Below are 15742 nucleotides of genomic sequence, written 5' to 3'. Positions count from 1 at the left end.
ATAAATAATAAATAAATAAATAAAAAATAAATAAATAAATAAATAAATAATAAATAAATAAATAATAAATAATAAATAAATAAATAAATAAATAAATAAATAATAAATAATAAATAAATAAATAAATAAATAAATAAAAAATAAATAAAAAATAAATAAATAAATAAATAAATAATAAATAAATAAAAAATAAATAAATAAATAAATAATAAATAAATAAATAATAAATAATAAATAAATAAATAAATAAATAATAAATAAATAAATAAATAAATAAATAAATAAATAAATAAATAAATAAATAAATAAATAAATAAATAAATAATAAATAAATAAATAAATAAATAAATAAATGGCAGAGAAGCTCCTATTGGGAAAAGTGCCACGTCAAAGACAGGGCAAACCTCAAAAATGTCAGGATGTCATTAGCAGCATATTGGAATGTGGGGTGGGAATTGAAACTTGCAGTTGCCCCATGGCACACTTTTCCCCCTTTGACTTCAAGCCAGTATAGGAAAGTATGAATTTAGATATTGCTATGAACCAAAAGATCATGATGGGGAACAAGGATGAGCAACCTGGGGGTGGGGGGGGGGGAGGGCGGACTTTAGCAAGGCTACTTCCAAAGCAAGCAAATTTGGGTCATCAAGATAAGCTTCTGTGCTCTGTTCCTGTGTGGCACTAAAGTAAAACTAAAACCTGCATGTGATTGTGGAGGGTGCGGTGTCAGGATTTTGGTCTCTCCCTTCAATGCATCTGCATCTCCATCTCTCAGGATAATTGTGTGATTTTCACCAGCATGACACTATGTGGTTCAAGTGCAGTTTAGCGTGCGTTACCACTATGGAAAACTCACATTTGAAGGAAAGGCAGCAAAAATGATAAGCCTGTCCATACTGGGATACGTGGCACATGGTGGTGCCAAGAGCCACTTTTCCTCCCTGGAGCCCCACCCTGCACCTCCTCCTCTGCAAGGGAGTAATGGGCAAATCTGCCTCTGCCAAGGCATCGGAAGGGCCTGTGGTCAAAGGCAGCTTCCAGCCTTGCATTGTGGAAGCTGCCCAGGGAAGCAGCTTCCACAATGGCTGCTGCTGAGTTTTGTGACTCAGGGAGGTGTTTGCAGCTGTGTGACTTGTGAAGCCTGCGTTGAATTGCTGCTCCCTGAGGCAGAATTAGTGCAGTCACTCCCTGTCCTCTCTGCCTCTTTGCCCTTCAGCTGACAATGAAAACAACATTGCCTCAAACCAGCCCAGGTCACCTCCAGCTGTGGTGGAAGAGAAGTGGAAGCCGCAGCCACAGAGGAACAACTCCAACAACAGTATGTGACCTATGGGAGAACCAGTCGGGGAGGGGGAGGAGGAGGAGGAAATGGGCCAGCTGGTTTCTGTGGTGCCCGCCCTCCCTCCCTCCCGAGTAGCATCATGCTGCACCCCAAGGAATCTTGATTCTCTTGGATGGGTCTCTTCTTGGCCTCCAAGACAAAGCTCCTTGCGTCCCTTCTTCTCCATGTAGGCCAACTGGAGCTACAGCATGCAGGCACCCCATTTCTCTCTGAAAGTCTAAAGGGAGCACAAGACCCCCCTCTTTATGCAAATGATTTCCTTCTGTGCAGCCGAGGCGTTTTGGTCTCACATTGTAAAGCTCAGAGGTTTACAATGTGAGACCAAAAGGCCTCGGCTGCTGCCAGGACTGAGAAGAGTTTTATTTCTGGTCATTCCCCCCTTTGCCCAGGTTGGCCAGTTGGTGCCCTTGTGGGTGGATATTGTTTCTTAGCGTCTTGCGACCGGAGTGAGTGTGTAATAATGACACAGTCTGGGAAGCGTCTTAATGTTCTAGAAGAAGGAAGAAGGCCGTAAAATTTAAAAATCAGGACTGCGGTATTTGCTCTTCCTTGCCTGATAAAAAATCCAAATCAAGGCAGAATACTTTTAGTAGGCATGGGGGTTTATTGGAAAAACAACTACATCCTCTCCCATGGAATATTTCCTTTTTTCATGCCAGAGGCAAGGGAGGAATCTTTGCTACATTAGTCACAAGTGCATGTCACTGCTTTTTTTTTAATCTTAGCTTTTCTTAGCTAATAACTGTTACTGATTTGCAATCTTCAAACCTCGTTGCCCATTGCAAACCTTTCGTCTTCCTTGTCTGCAGCATCAGCTGGCAGCTCCCTCCTGAACAGCCCCATCCCGGAGAAGGAGCGGCAGAACATAGCAGAGCGGCTGCTGAGGGTGATGTGCGCTGATCTGGGGACGCTGAGTGTGGTGAGCGGCAAAGAATTTGTTAAACTGGCGCAAAGTCTTGTTGACAACGGTGCTCGCTATGGCGCCTTCTCCGTTACGGAGATCCTTGGCAACTTCAACACGCTAGCCCTCAAGCACTTGCCCCGGATGTACAACCAGGTGAAAGTGAAGGTCACCTGCGCTCTTGGCAGCAATGCCTGCTTGGGCATTGGCGTCACCTGTCACTCGCAGAGCATTGGCCCCGATTCCTGCTACATTCTGACGGCATACCAGGCGGAAGGCAGCTGCATCAAGAGTTACGTCCTTGGGATCAAAGGGGTGGACCTTCGTGATAATGGGGATTTGGTCCACCACTGGGTGCAAAACGTGCTTTCCGAGTTTGTTATGTCTGAGATCCGGACCGTGTACGTCACAGACTGCAAGGTGAACTCCTCTGCGTTTTCCAAGGCGGGCATGTGTTTGCGTTGTTCTGCGTGTGCCTTGACCTCCGTAGTGCAGAGCGTGCTTAACAAGCGCACCCTCCAAGCACGCAACATGCACGAGGTCATTGAGCTGCTGAATGTCTGTGAGGACCTGGCGGGCTCTGCAGGGATCTCCAAGGAGACCTTTGGCTCCCTGGAGGAGACCTCCCCTCCCCCCTGCTGGAACTCCATCACGGACTCTCTGCTGCTTGTCCACGAACGCTATGAGCAGATCTGCGAGTTTTATAGCCGGGCCAAGAAGCTAAACCTTATCCAGAACCTCAACAAGCACCTGCTGAGCAACCTAGCGGCCATCCTGGCTCCGGTGAAACAAGCCGTCATTGAACTGAGCAACGAGAGCCGGCCAACGTTGCAGCTGGTGCTGCCTACCTACGTGAAACTGGAGAAACTCTTCACCTCAAAGGCCAACGACGCGGGCATTGTCAGCAAGTTGTGCCACCTTTTCCTGGAAGCCCTGAAGGAGAACTTTAAGGTGCACTCGGCTCACAAGGTGGCCATGATTCTGGACCCTCAGCAGAAACTGCGCCCAGTCCCCCCTTATCAGCACGAAGAGATCATTGGCAAGGTGTGTGAGCTGATCCACGAGGTGAAGGAATCTTGGGCCGAGGAGCCCGATTTCGAGCCCGCCTCCAAAAAATCTCGGACCTCGAGTGAGAGTTCTCCGACTCGGGAGGAAGACCGGTCGGGCAAAAGCGAGGTCTATGATTACTTGCAAGAGCCCCTTTTTCAGGCGGCCCCTGACCTCTTCCAGTACTGGTCCTGCGTGACGCAGAAGCATACCAAGCTGGCCAGACTGGCCTTCTGGCTCCTGGCAGTGCCCGCTGTGGGGGCCAGAAGCAACTGCGTCAACATGTGCGAACAAGCCCTCCTGATTAAGAGGCGGAGACTGCTGAGCCCTGAGGATATGAACAAGCTCATGTTCTTGAAGTCCAACATGCTTTAAAACGAGGGGGGGGGGTGCGGGAGGGAGCAGTGCCCTTCCAGAACACGTCCCCGCCACACGCAAACACTGTTCCAAATCCAGAATCCACTGTGGACCTCATTCGGAACGCCCTGGGAAATAAAAAGTGCTTTTGATATACATATTGATACCTCTATATTAATATGTATATAAAAAGCTCAATGGAAAGGAATGCGGGTGAGAAGAACACATATGCTAGAAACACACTCCTTCCTTTAGATTTCTGTGTGAACTTGATAAAACCTCATGTTTTGAAGAGGGCAGGCCAGTTAGTCTGGGGTCTTTAGGCAGCTGAGTTTCTAAATTAACTTGAATGGTTGTTTCATTATTACTCTTTTCAGAAATAACACCCCCCACCCCCCAACAGCCAACCTTCTGTTTTCCTTTCCCTCTTTGGAGCCCTGATGCCAGGGACAGCCAGCCTTGTTGATCTCTGCCAGTTTTTGGGCCCACTGGATGGCTCCTCCTATGAGCCGGTGTCCCCTCAGGGGTACTCAAGGTTTCCTCTTGGCAACATAAAACATGACCTGTTTGCAGGCAGCTGTCCTTCAGAAACAGGAATGGAGACTTGAAGAATTAAAAAGAAAAAATTCCAGGAGAAAAAAGATACCTGACTTCGATACCAGTGACTTGACTACTCTTAAGGAAAAAAAAAAAGGGGTGGTGGTGGTGGTGGTGATTAAAACCTGAAAGAATATTTTGCAGAAAAGAATGTTCAATCCTGCTGTTAAAGTCCCCACTAGCCACTCTGCCTAAACTGGGTGGCATTTAGGTTTCTGTCCGTTGGCTTGGGAAGAGGCGCAGGGAGGCTTTTTGTGTCCCCTCAAAATGCTGGCCATAAAGCATCAGTAGGAAGCTCTTCCCTGCCAGGCGGCCTGCTCCACACCTGTCCATCTCCCAGCCTTCAGAGACATTTTGCTATGTAAGAACTTCTTTTGATACTCTTGCCCAGTTCCCACGTTCAGAGCAATAGTTGACTTGAGGCAGTTGTCCTTTGAGCATCACATTTCTGGCTTCACTTCTGGCGAGGAGGCGGAAGGTAAGAGCACAGCCGAGGTGCTGGGGTTCTGCCTGGGCTGCTGGCACACCTCTTCTGGGGCCTGGTGGTTTCTCTTGGGTTGCACCTGGTGGTGGCGGTGGTGGTGTTTTGGTTAGGCAGACCCAAACTGCAGCATCTAGTGGAGGCAGAGTGAAGTAGTAGTTGTTCTTCTTCTTCTTCCTTTTCCTCTTCCTCTTCCTCTTCCTCTTCTTCTTCCTCTTCCTCCTCCTAAGTATTGTTGGCAAGAGGAACGGAAGGGATTTCCCAGTTTCTTCTTCTTCTTCTTCTTCTTCTTCTTCTTCTTCTTCTTCTTCTTCTTCTTCTTCTTCTTCTTCTTCTTCTTCTTCTTCTTCTTCTTCTTCTTCTTCTTCTTCTTCTTCTTCTTCTTCTTCTTCTTCTTCTTCTTCTTCTTCTTCTTCTTCTTCCTCCTCTTCGCCTTCGTCTCCTCCTCCTCCTCCTCCTCCTCCTCCTCCTCCTCCTCCTCCTAAGTATTGTTGGCAAGAGGAACGGAAGGGATTTCCCAGTTTTGCCTGCTGCCCGTGGAGGTGCTCCTCATCCTGCCAGCAGCAGAAGGGATGATGCTCCTTGTGGGGTGGGGCACACACCGCCTGGCCCTCAGTTGAGCCATCCCAGTATGGCTTAGGAGAGACCCGTCCCATTTCTCTTCCCTTTCATGCCGGCTGCCAGCCAGACAACTGTTGGAGACCCCTGAAAGGGGCTTAGACTGTGACTCTGCCTGAACTCCAGCCCTGCTGCCCACTGGAGTGGATCTCCCTCCCTCTATTAGAGCCCAGGGTGATCCACTGCTGCATTTGCTGCCCCCCCTTCAACACTGAGGGGAGGAGGATGGTGTGGGTCATTTCCCTCTGAAGGCAGTTTGGGGGCTGCCCCATTCCATGTTGCACATCTAAGCTTTAAAGTCTGCATCGGCCAGGCAGCGTCTCCACCAGGAGGTCACTGTGATCTTTGGTGAGATTTAGATTATTGTAACTCTGGTCTAACTAAGCTGTGTTGGTCACGCAGATACCTGGACGGGGTTTTTGAATACCTTTCTCCTGCTGGTCTCTTCTTCATGTTCCTTCCCTTCCTCCCCTGGACACTGGGGTTCTTGTGAGCATAGGTTAACTCTTCGAATGCTATGAAATTTAAACAGAAATTTAATCTCCAAGAACAATTGTTCACTCTTTTAAATCTGCCTTAGGTGTTCTCATAGATCTGGTTATTACAAATTTTCATAAGAAATGCACGCCTAGCACAATAAATACGAAGACGAGGAATTCCATTCTGAATTTTTGGAATTATTTTAAAATCCCTCAATTCTGACATTGTTTTTAATTTTTTTTTAAAAAACCACACGGCAGGAGAATGAAATGCATGGCAATTGCTCACAGGCATCACTGTGTTTAGGGGTGGACAGGCATGGCCTCCTCCGTCATGAATGCAGTTGGAGAGAAGAGAACGGGAGCAGGGAGCAAGTCAGATGTACAAGAAAGCCCCTAAGTGGAACTCTCAAGCTAATGACGTTTTTGTGCTAGAACAGCAATGGTGGGGATGCGACAACTTCACAAGCAACAGGAATGTCAGGGTAGGAGAATATCCAGACAAATCTTGTGCATATTGAGGAAGAAGGTGGGACAAAGCCAGAAGCTGGGGCAATGATGTGGGAAACTCTTAAGGTTGTCGACAAATTAGCTCTGCTGTTGCCTTTGTGAAGCTGGTTTGGGAGTGGGGGTGGGGAGTTGTTTCCGTTCCATTGCCAGCTTCTCTGACTGGTGAGGAAACCGGGGGCCCACATCCTAAGGGGTGGCCCCACTTTCAGCAGTCACGGTTGCAGGGCTTGGTTGGGGTCCGAAGCGGAGGAGCTGAATGCCCAGAGAAGTGGCTTCAGAAGGCCCCTTGCGCTCCATCTGCAGGCCCGCTCGCAGCCACCAAAGCGGGCGCTCTGTAGGGCTGGCTGGCCACATCTAGGTCTCTCCTGCTGTGGCTTAGGCTCCTGTGTACCACACATGGCTGTGCACCACACACGGCTGCCTCAACAGTGCCCTGAACAGCCAGCGGAGGGTATCCATCTCTGCTTCTCAAAATAGGTGAGTCCGTGTTACCTTGAAGGACTTGGGAGAGGTGGCAGGCGATCCCTGAGAAGCCATGTTCTCATTCTTCTTGCCCTCAGGCAGACAATTTCCAGGGTGATGAGTTTTTTAAAGTACACACATTTTCTAAGGCGGAAAATGATCGCTCCTAAGAGAACGATCAAGGAGCTGAAGAGCAATCGCCCACTCTAGGGCTGAAGCTGCTGGGAGAGGGGAGAACCTCAGTGGGGCCATAGGGTAGGAGGGTGGAGAACTTCCTTGGGTTCTGGAAAAGGCTTGAAGCAGTTCTTGTGGGCACGGGTTCAAAGGATTAGTGGAGGCCTCCTGACCAATCAGCAGATGGGTCCAATGCCAGCTTGGATAAATGACCTCTCTCCACATTTTCTACCTCTTTGGTGTTTCTTGAGAGCTTCCTCTGTCTGCCAACTACCAACTGCTGTCACAAGGAGGGGGTTTGGTCTTTGGCCACTTGGATAGAGTCAACCCATGGTTGATCAATTCCATGGTGTAGAGGTTAAAACTGCGGCGAATGTCAGCAGGAGCCAAAGCCAGCTGTAGTCGGGCTGCCTGTCGGACCCCTTCCCACTCGTGAATTGGGATGGTGGTGCGGAAAGGCCCGACGAAGCCTGGCATGGGGGAAAAGCAAGCGTGTTGCCCCTGTCTCGGGTAGCTTGGTGTTCCTGGCAATACGAGATGCTTCCGAGACTGCATCTTGCTACCTTGGAGAGTTGCATAAATCTAAATGTCATCTTAAAGAAGAGATAACAGAAAAAAATTAAAAAAAGTATATAAAAAAATATTTTTAGGCCAGAGTTTTCTACAGGTATTAATGAATATTTTTCTTAATCCTCATAAGTTTTACTGTGTTTAATATTTCTTAATACCGGTAGCATTAATTTATACTTTTGTAGCAACACACTATTTTTATAAAACGCCACCACTTGGCTTGTCTTCGTGAGGGGAGGGGGGGGATTGTGTGAGGGCAACGTGCTGACCCATGTACTGTATTTAAAAAGAGAAAAGTTATCTACTGTCACGCTTGCTGTGTGTTAATAAACAAAAAGGAAACTTGTGCAGTGTTGCATCTTCTGTAACGTTGTGACAAAGGCAGGCCAGAGATGTGCGGGGAGTGGGGGGGGGCACCCGGTAGAGCCCTGAAGACAGAACGGGGGGTAAAGTGCTCCTGGCCTGCGCCGTTTGTGGACGAGGCTGCGTGATTAGCTGTGTCCAAACGCCGTTCGGTAGCGGAGCCTCGACCCTGACAAAAGCGGAGCCCGTGCTTTAAGGCCAAGCAAGGGCGTCTTTAGGGCCTAAAAGTTGGAGGGAAAGTGCCGCATTGATTGTAACCGCCGGGACGTTTCTCCATAGCCGCGACCGTCCTCCCTAAGCGACCGGGTGCGCTGCGGGAGCCGTGGGCCACGGAGGTAGCGACCGAGGCGCATCTTGGCCGGTTTAGCTCGAGGGGCGGGGAGGCTGCGCGTTCGGAGCGCCTGGAGACGGGCGGCCGAAGGGGAGGGAGCGCGGGCGGGCTTGGGAAAGCGCCGCTGGATCTTTAAACGGGGCGGGCCCTCGGCGAGGAGGCCGCTCCACCCGCCAAGGACAGCCTCGGGGCGGGTCCGGCGTCCAGCGACCGCCAAAGGCTGGCACTCGGGAAGCTGTGCCAGCCCCGGTCAGCCGCGCGATGCAGCCTCAGCCGCCCCTGCACAGCGGGTACTTCCACCCGGTGCTTCGTTCGTGGCAGGCGACGGCCGCCGCCCTCACCGCCCGGCATCTCGTCTACCCGATCTTCGTCTCGTAAGTGCCTCGGTGGCTCCGGCCGGGTCGGGGAGGGCGGAGGGGGGGACGCCTTCAGCCTTCCCGTGGCGGCCCCGAGATCCGTCTCGTTCCCCGGGGGCCCGCGGAGACCTCGCCCTTAGAAGCGACTCCTTCGTGGGCCCCGCGGCGAGGAAGCGGGCGCGGCGCCTTCCCCCTCACGGTGCCTCCCTCCCTTGACCCTTCCAGGGACAGCCCGGATGCCGTGGAGCAGATCGCCAGCCTGCCCGGCCAAGCTCGGTAAGTCGGCCTCGCGCTTCCAGCAGAGCCAGCCGAGGGGCGGAAGGCCGGAGCTCCAGAGCCGGCCCTTGCTTGCTCTTGAAGAGGCTCCCCTCGTGGGTATCGGCGCGCCCTGCCTGCCTGCCGAGCTCTTCCTCCCAGGCTCCCTGGCAGGAGCGCCCCCTTCTGCGGCCTGCGAGGTCTTCAGCTGAATTGAGGGTAGGGGGAGAGGGTCCTGGGGAAGGGAGGAGAGGAGGGGAGTGGGGCTACTTCCTTTATCTCCTCCTTTGAGTTTTCCTCCCTCAGAATCGCCTCTTAAAGCTGCTTGTTTGGGTGGGGGGAGAAGGAAAAAAAATCATATTTTAAAGTCACTCTAGGCTGGTAGGTGTGCCCCCTTTGCCTGGTCCTGTGGGTGAGCTGGGAGATACAAGCTGGGCTTTCCCCTGAGAAAAACTTCCAATCGGCTGCCCGCTGGAGATAACAGCGTGTGGAAACCCCAGCCCAGCCCTTGGGGAGATGGCAGGGTGTACCCGTTACTCCCTCAGCCTGCTTGTGCAAGAAACACGTGCGTGCATGTAAGTCGTCCACTTTGTCTCTTGCCACACACATTGCTGCTTTGAACCCCATTGTTACAGGAGATTAAGGCTGAGGTCATGCTGGACCCATGTGAAAAACCAAATTTCACCTTGAATTTCGATCTCTAGGTTCGATCTCTAGGGAGCCAGAGTGGGATGGATCACATTCTATATAGCTCTATAGATAGTGATATCGATTTTTTTTAATTTGGGGAGACTCTATGCGGAGAGCTGGAATTGGGCGGCCGAGCCTGCAGTGCCCCCCCTCCCCCCGCCAGATCTTCATGGGCACCATCATGTTCTACATGATCTCTGGGTTCAAACCTCTTGGCTTGACCCACTTGGCTGTTTGGGGTCTGCCTCCCATTCTGTGAGTCGCCCTGCTGAGCTGACAAGTGACTCCTTCCCCCCTCCCCAGGCACGGGGTCAACAAGCTGGAGGAGCTGCTGGGGCCCCTGGTGGCTGATGGGCTGACGTGCGTGCTGATCTTCGGCGTCCCAAGCCGGGCCATGAAGGTGCACTTCTGAGCTGCGCTTGAGCCACGGCTCCTGGGCAGAGGGCCTTGCTTCTAGATGGGTAGGTGGGCAGCTGCCTCTCCCTCTGCTCCGCAGGATGAGCGCGGCTCTGCAGCCGATGCCAAAGACACCCCTGTCATCCAGGCCATACAGACGATCCGCTCTTTGTTCCCTGAGCTGCTGGTTGCGTGTGATGTCTGCTTGTGCCCTTATACTTCACATGGGCACTGCGGTGAGTGCTGCTGGGCTTGGAAAGGACTAGAAGCTTGATATTCAGATGCCAAAATGGCTTAACATTTACAGCCGTAGGCAATAAGCCCCTGTGTCGCCTTCTCCCTTTTGATCTGGGGCCAATGGCGCAGAATGCCTGGGAAAGCAGGGAGAGTAGCGCTTTCTTTGCCTTGCAGGTCTCCTTCGGCAGGACGGCACCCTTCAGAATGAGGCCAGCTGCCGGAGACTTGCTGAGGTGGCCCTGGCCTACGCCAAGGCAGGTAAGGCGCTTACTATGTGGGTTGCAATGCACTTCTGGGGCAGCTGCTGGGAGTAGGCAGAACCGCACAGGTGGCTCCTTAGCTGAGGTGGGGCTGGACCTCCACCAACAGTCAGGCCCCTGCCCCGGGACCCCCTTAGCCTTGCTTCTCCCTTGAGGAACCCCGGTCAGGGAAGCTGCCACCATTGCCAGTTCCACATCTCCTGTTACCTTTCCTCAGGTTGCCACATTGTGGCCCCCTCGGATATGATGGACGGGCGCATCCATGCAATCAAGGAAGCCTTGGTTGCCAATGACCTGGGCAATAAGGTGGGTGTGAGGGACTAGTAGGCTCCAAAGAGATGTGGCCAGGAGCTTCTTTCATAGGTTGCTGAAACAGGTGAATTCAGTCCCGAGGCCAGGTGCAGGGCTGCTTTCAGAGGCTCCCAGAGTCCAGCTTTCCAGGTTCTGAACAGCTCAGTGGGGGAAGGGGCTGAAGGGCTCGGGGGGGGGGAGGTGCTCAAGGTCTGGGGAGACGGGGTGCATGACTGCCACACTGTCGTCCCTGCAGGTTTCAGTCTTGAGCTACAGTGCCAAATTTGCTTCCTGCTTCTATGGCCCTTTCAGGTGAGGGTTGCTGGGGCTGTTTTTGGTCAGAGAGAAGGATCCCCATGACCGAAGGCGCAGGCAGCCAAGCAGCCGTCAGAGAATTTGATGGGGCCCCTTTGGTGTCTGGGGAGCGAAAGGAGGTCATTCGGTTTCTTCTGGTTTGTGTAGAGACGCGGCCTTATCTAAGCCCGCCTTTGGGGACCGGCGGTGTTACCAGCTTCCTCCAGGATCTCGAGGATTGGCTCTGCGGGCAGTGGTGAGTGGCCTTGGGAGGTAACCAGCTGGGTTTGTGGAGCAATGGGCCCTGAGGGCACTATTGGATGTTTACCAAGGGCATTCCCCTTTCGGGACATACTTAGCAGTGGGGTGGAGGAGGAGGGCTGTGTATCTTGAAGGCCTGGGAACTTGTGCGAAAAAAGGCAGAAGCGCCCAGAGGAATTACTGCTGGAGCCAGCCCAACTTGGACTGCCTTCTTGCTACCCCTCGGTCTGCTGGCTGTGCCAAGGGCAGCGATGCCCTCCAGCCTCTCAGCCAGATCTTCTCAGCTTTAGCCTGGCCGCTTCAGGGAGGAAGGAGAACATTTGTTTTCTAACACGTTCTCTGCTCTGGAGTGGTTTTATGCTACTGCTTTTAGTTTAACGGCCCCTGTAAATTGTAATTTTCAAACCATTTGTAATTTATCTCTGACATGCCCTATTTTGAGAAGGCAAAAGTAAGAGTCCAGGGGGAGAAGGAATCTGCGGCCAAATGCCTGTTGTGGCACAGATGGCGGTTGTCTTTCCCTAGCCCATTCTCGTGGACTCCCTGGCCCAGAAAGGGAGGCTGGCCGGTTGACCCCATTGGTGAGCTTCCACGGGGGGCGTTAGTCAGGGCAGACTGTTTTCCACAAGGGATCAGGTGACTTCTCTGATCTGTGTGCAGATCAGAGAAGTCAGCACGTCAGGTGATTCATCTTTTGCCCTATCTGAGAAAGTGCTTTCAAGGGCCAATGGGCTTTTGCTGTTGGGGAGCAGACAACACCCACCACCACTACAGACAAGGGAATGTGTATTGTTGTGTGTTGCCTAGAGGAGAGGAGAGGGCAGAAAAGGCAAGGCTTGGCACCTGCAGGCTTTAGCCCAGAAAACAAGCTCTGCGTGTGTATTTGAGTGTGCGTGCACATATGCTCCGGCAGAGCCAGTTCGGCCGTTCCACCTGATCACTTGACTGCCCATTGAGCGAAGCGTCGGGTTCAGCTCCTGCCTGTCTCTGATACACTTCCCCCCCACCATGACCTCCCTCTGCTGTATTCCCCTCCCCCCCACCAGGACCGGGATGTGCAAGAGGGGGCAGACATGCTGATGGTAAAGCCTGGGATGCCCTACCTTGACCTCGTGCGGGAAGTGAAGGACAAAGTAAGCCCCTCCCCCCACCCCGAGAGCGGGCAGCAGTGGTGGGTGCCTGGCCCCGGTCCCCCTGCTGAGAAATATGGTGTGTATTTCCCCAGCATCCCAGCCACCCCCTGGCCGTCTACCATGTCTCGGGAGAATTTGCCATGCTGTGGCATGGGGCGCAGGCCGGGGCCTTTGACCTGAAGGCAGCAGTGATGGAGGCCATGGCCGGGTTCAGGCGAGCAGGTGAGCGAGGGAGGGAGGAAGGTTAGCCAATGCTGCTCCTCTGCAAAGAGAAGCCCAAAGCCAATGACCAGCGTAAGGTGGGAGGGGAGAGAGGACACTGGAGGCCCAGTTGGATTCCTGGGAGAATAACACCAACAGGCCACCTTGGCTGTGGAGGATGGTCCTTCACTGTAGGAGCAAACTGAGCGGGCTGGTTTCCCGCTCAGGCTGAATTGGCTGCGAGCCAGCTTTTGCAAAAAAAAAAAAAAAAAAAAAGGCTTTGAGCAACGGGCGTGTTTGTGCCGGTTCATTTTGGAAACGCTTCTCTTGCAGGAGCCGATGTCATCATCACCTACTACGTGCCTCAACTTCTGCGGTGGTTGAAAGAAGGGCAGGCGTGAAGGGGGTCCCTGGCCTGGCTGCCAGGAGGGAAACAGGAAACATGCTGGAAAGTAGTGGGCGGCCGAAGGCGGGAAAGTTTTTTTTTCTTTTACAGCTTTTGGAAGATCTTGCCTCAAACTTGGCGTTTTATAAAGTAAATCAATTCGGTTGCTCCAAGCAATGTTGTAACATGATTTCCAGTCCCCTGCTGATACACTTTCTTTAAAAACAAACACGCCACAATGTTGTTATTATTCCTCTTTGGATTTTGTTTGCCCTGGTTAGTAGCAAAATATCCAGAGACACGTATGGACTGAAAAGCAAAGTCCTCCCTTTGGGGAACAGTTAGCCTGAGGGCTGCTCTGTATTCGCCATAACAAAGCCCATCCTCTACCAAAAGGAAGAAAGAGGAAAGAATTTTTTCTAAAACACAAACAAACAAACAAACAAAAACTTGTAAGCTTTAAGCAGCTCGGTATCCTCTCTCAAGGGAATTTTTTTCCTGGTATGCAGGTGTTTGGCATGTTGAAATTTACCTGCAGTTTCAATTTGAGGCTTTGGGTATGTCAGTTTGCCTTTCAGATTCACTTAAACAAAACCTTGTTAAGGAAACAATCTCATAATTCACTTCTATAACCGGACAGGAGTAGAGGAGGAGTTGCTCCACCCACACGACCTAGAGAGGAAGAAAGGAGCTACTGCCCGATCCTGTCCTTGCCAACTTGGTTGACATTCAGGACGGTTCATTCAACTTGGCTTTGACAGACCATCAACGGAAGACTTTAGGAGCTTCCTAGACCACGTTAGACCCGCCATTCGGTTTTGGTTTAAGATGAGGCGTACACCCAGCCATTGTGGCTGATTCAATAAACCATGAATTCCCACTTGGCTCCATGCGTGAACCCTGTCCCCCTTTCACGCAAGCGGCTGCTAGGCCGCCCTCCGAGCGGGGCGCCTCTTCCCTTCTTGCGTGTGCGCTGGAAGCCAGGTACCTTCCGCCTTCTGGGATGCAGACTTAATGCTCTGTGCCTTTCTGTCTCCTAGCAGGTGGGTTCTTTCGCTTCCCTTCCCTTTGCTCTGCTTTCTTCCAGCCATTTTTTGCTGCTTTTGTCTCCTGCCTTCTCTAAATCTACGTGAAAGCTGGCGAGAAGTAAACCTAGTATTCACAGAGAGAAAAAAACCAATTATTATACGCATAGATATTCATCTGCTGCTGCTATAGATGGAGAAGTCAGTCTGTGGAGCCGGTATGAGAGGTTGGGGTTTGGGCTGTGTGGAAATGGGGGTGCTGTGTTGGAAGGATCTGAAGAGAGATGGGATCTGCTCTTTTCAGGGGAGAAAGAAGCGGTGGCCGCATCATACGTCCTCCTGTCGCTGATTCCCCAGGTCCTGGTGAAAGGCTAAGCCCGTGGAAAGGTTGACTCTCAAGGGGCTGCTGAAGGCAGTCCTTCAAGCGGAACTTCTGGTGCCGCCGTAGATTGCACAGTGCAGCCTGATGCATGGAAACATACCAGCCACGCACAAAGGGCCCAGGGACGTGCGTGCGATCTTGTGGAAAAAGGTGGAAGAGGAAACCCAATCGGTTTTGTAGCCCTGGGCTGCTCCTGCTGAAGCCCTGCCTTCCCTTCAGTCTGCATCCGTTCGCCCAACCGGTTTGGCTGCCTATCGAATTCAGGAATGAAACTGATGAGATTAAGGGATCTGCGGGCTCAGATAGAGAAATATTAAAGAAAGTGGCTGGATTTTGGCAATTGCTTCTAGGGGAAGAAACCGCAGTTTTAACAACTCTTAACCCAAAGTAAATTCAATTAAATGTATATCCCTGATCGTAAGAGGTTGCAGCATCAGCAGCCCAGGTTTCCTGTCTTTAGGTTGGGGTAACGGGCCTGCAAATGTAGCCAATACGGAATTGTAACTACAGCCAGATAAAAAACTACTTTGGGGAACCGACGAGATTCCGACAGGCACACAACATTTCCACACGATTCCTGCCATCAGGACAAGAAACTTCCAACAGCCACAATGTAGCGGAAGAGCTTCATCGCTTTGGAGCATTCCAGAGCAGTTTGCCTATTCCAGGTGAGTTTACAGGCTTAATATACAGTTGCGATTCGGGAAGGAGCCCTCGATGTTCCTTTACACGCAATCTTTCTGTCCCAGCTCTTCTCCAAGCAACCCAACATGTTCTCCTTTGCTAGCGATATAGGAAGGGAGGCCCCCTTTTTTGGTAGGCAGTCTTACAGCGAGAGTCTGAGTTCTGCGGTCAAAGAAGGAACAGCAGCCACAAAAAGAAATAAACCCTTTTAGTGGGATTGTAAGGTGAGCCGAGGTGGCGCAGCGGTTAGAGTGCAGTACTGCAGCTACTTCAGCTGACTGCTAGTTCAGCCTATCAGCGGATCAAATCTCACCGGCTCAAGGTTGACTCAGCCTTCCATCCTTCGGAGGTGGGTAAAATGAGGACTGAGATTGTTGGAGGCAATATGCTATTTAGTCTACTGTCTTTGGTGTAAGCCGCCCAGATTCCTCGGAGAGTGGGCGGCATAGAAATGTGACTAATAAAATAAATAAATAAATGTCTTTTTATCGCTTCAAATGCAGCGGATTCAGCGCGACCGCAGATCCAGGAAGCCTTTTTTCCTAGCAGCCAGTGCAAAGGTTCCTCCACAGTTGCCTTCTGTGTCAGGAACATGCTATAAAAGTTAAGCAATCCCAGGAACGATTGGAATTCTTTTCTATTTTTGGGAGTATATAGTTT

The 15742-nt window shown here is 51.3% G+C and overlaps 2 protein-coding genes across 14 annotated transcripts in view; both read left to right on the top strand.

The window, feature by feature from the left end:
• ZNF618 (zinc finger protein 618) overlaps nucleotides 1-5062 on the top strand; it is a 41072-nt gene extending 36010 nt beyond the window's left edge. For 12 of the 13 annotated variants that reach the window (XM_070955881.1, XM_070955880.1, XM_070955882.1 and 9 more), the window contains 2 exons: nucleotides 1217-1318; nucleotides 2152-5062. In XM_070955881.1, the coding sequence (XP_070811982.1) occupies nucleotides 1217-1318; nucleotides 2152-3665 (1616 nt within the window). In that variant the 3' untranslated portion in view covers nucleotides 3666-5062. The remainder of the gene's footprint in view (nucleotides 1-1216; nucleotides 1319-2151) is intronic. The other variant, XM_070955875.1, reaches the window with a different exon arrangement.
• A 3370-nt stretch (nucleotides 5063-8432) lies between these two features.
• ALAD (aminolevulinate dehydratase) lies at nucleotides 8433-13164 on the top strand. The gene is made up of 11 exons (XM_070955660.1): nucleotides 8433-8606; nucleotides 8814-8864; nucleotides 9837-9933; nucleotides 10030-10165; nucleotides 10341-10424; nucleotides 10644-10732; nucleotides 10974-11029; nucleotides 11180-11267; nucleotides 12319-12405; nucleotides 12498-12627; nucleotides 12940-13164. Exons 1-11 carry the CDS (start codon nucleotides 8494-8496, stop codon nucleotides 13005-13007), a joined length of 999 nt encoding a protein of 332 aa, XP_070811761.1. The 5' UTR covers nucleotides 8433-8493; the 3' UTR covers nucleotides 13008-13164.
• The last annotated feature ends 2578 nt before the right edge of the window (nucleotides 13165-15742 follow it).

This window comes from Pituophis catenifer, unplaced genomic scaffold (genome assembly GCF_029215685.1).
Source record: "Pituophis catenifer annectens isolate HBS135680 unplaced genomic scaffold, rPitCat1.0.hap2 SCAF_17, whole genome shotgun sequence".
Lineage (NCBI taxonomy): Eukaryota > Metazoa > Chordata > Lepidosauria > Squamata > Colubridae > Pituophis > Pituophis catenifer.
The sequence above is the reverse complement of the archived record's forward strand: the minus strand, read 5'-3'. Positions and strand labels throughout refer to the sequence as shown.

Excerpts from the sequence above, each read along its gene's own strand:
- ALAD (XM_070955660.1), top strand. The coding sequence starts at position 8,494 with ATGCAGCCTCAGCCGCCCCTGCACAGCGGGTACTTCCACCCGGTGCTT. Across the intron at positions 10,733-10,973 it reads CCAATGACCTGGGCAATAAG|GTTTCAGTCTTGAGCTACAG; the intron begins GTGGGTGTGAGG and ends TCGTCCCTGCAG. Across the intron at positions 12,406-12,497 it reads TGCGGGAAGTGAAGGACAAA|CATCCCAGCCACCCCCTGGC; the intron begins GTAAGCCCCTCC and ends GTATTTCCCCAG.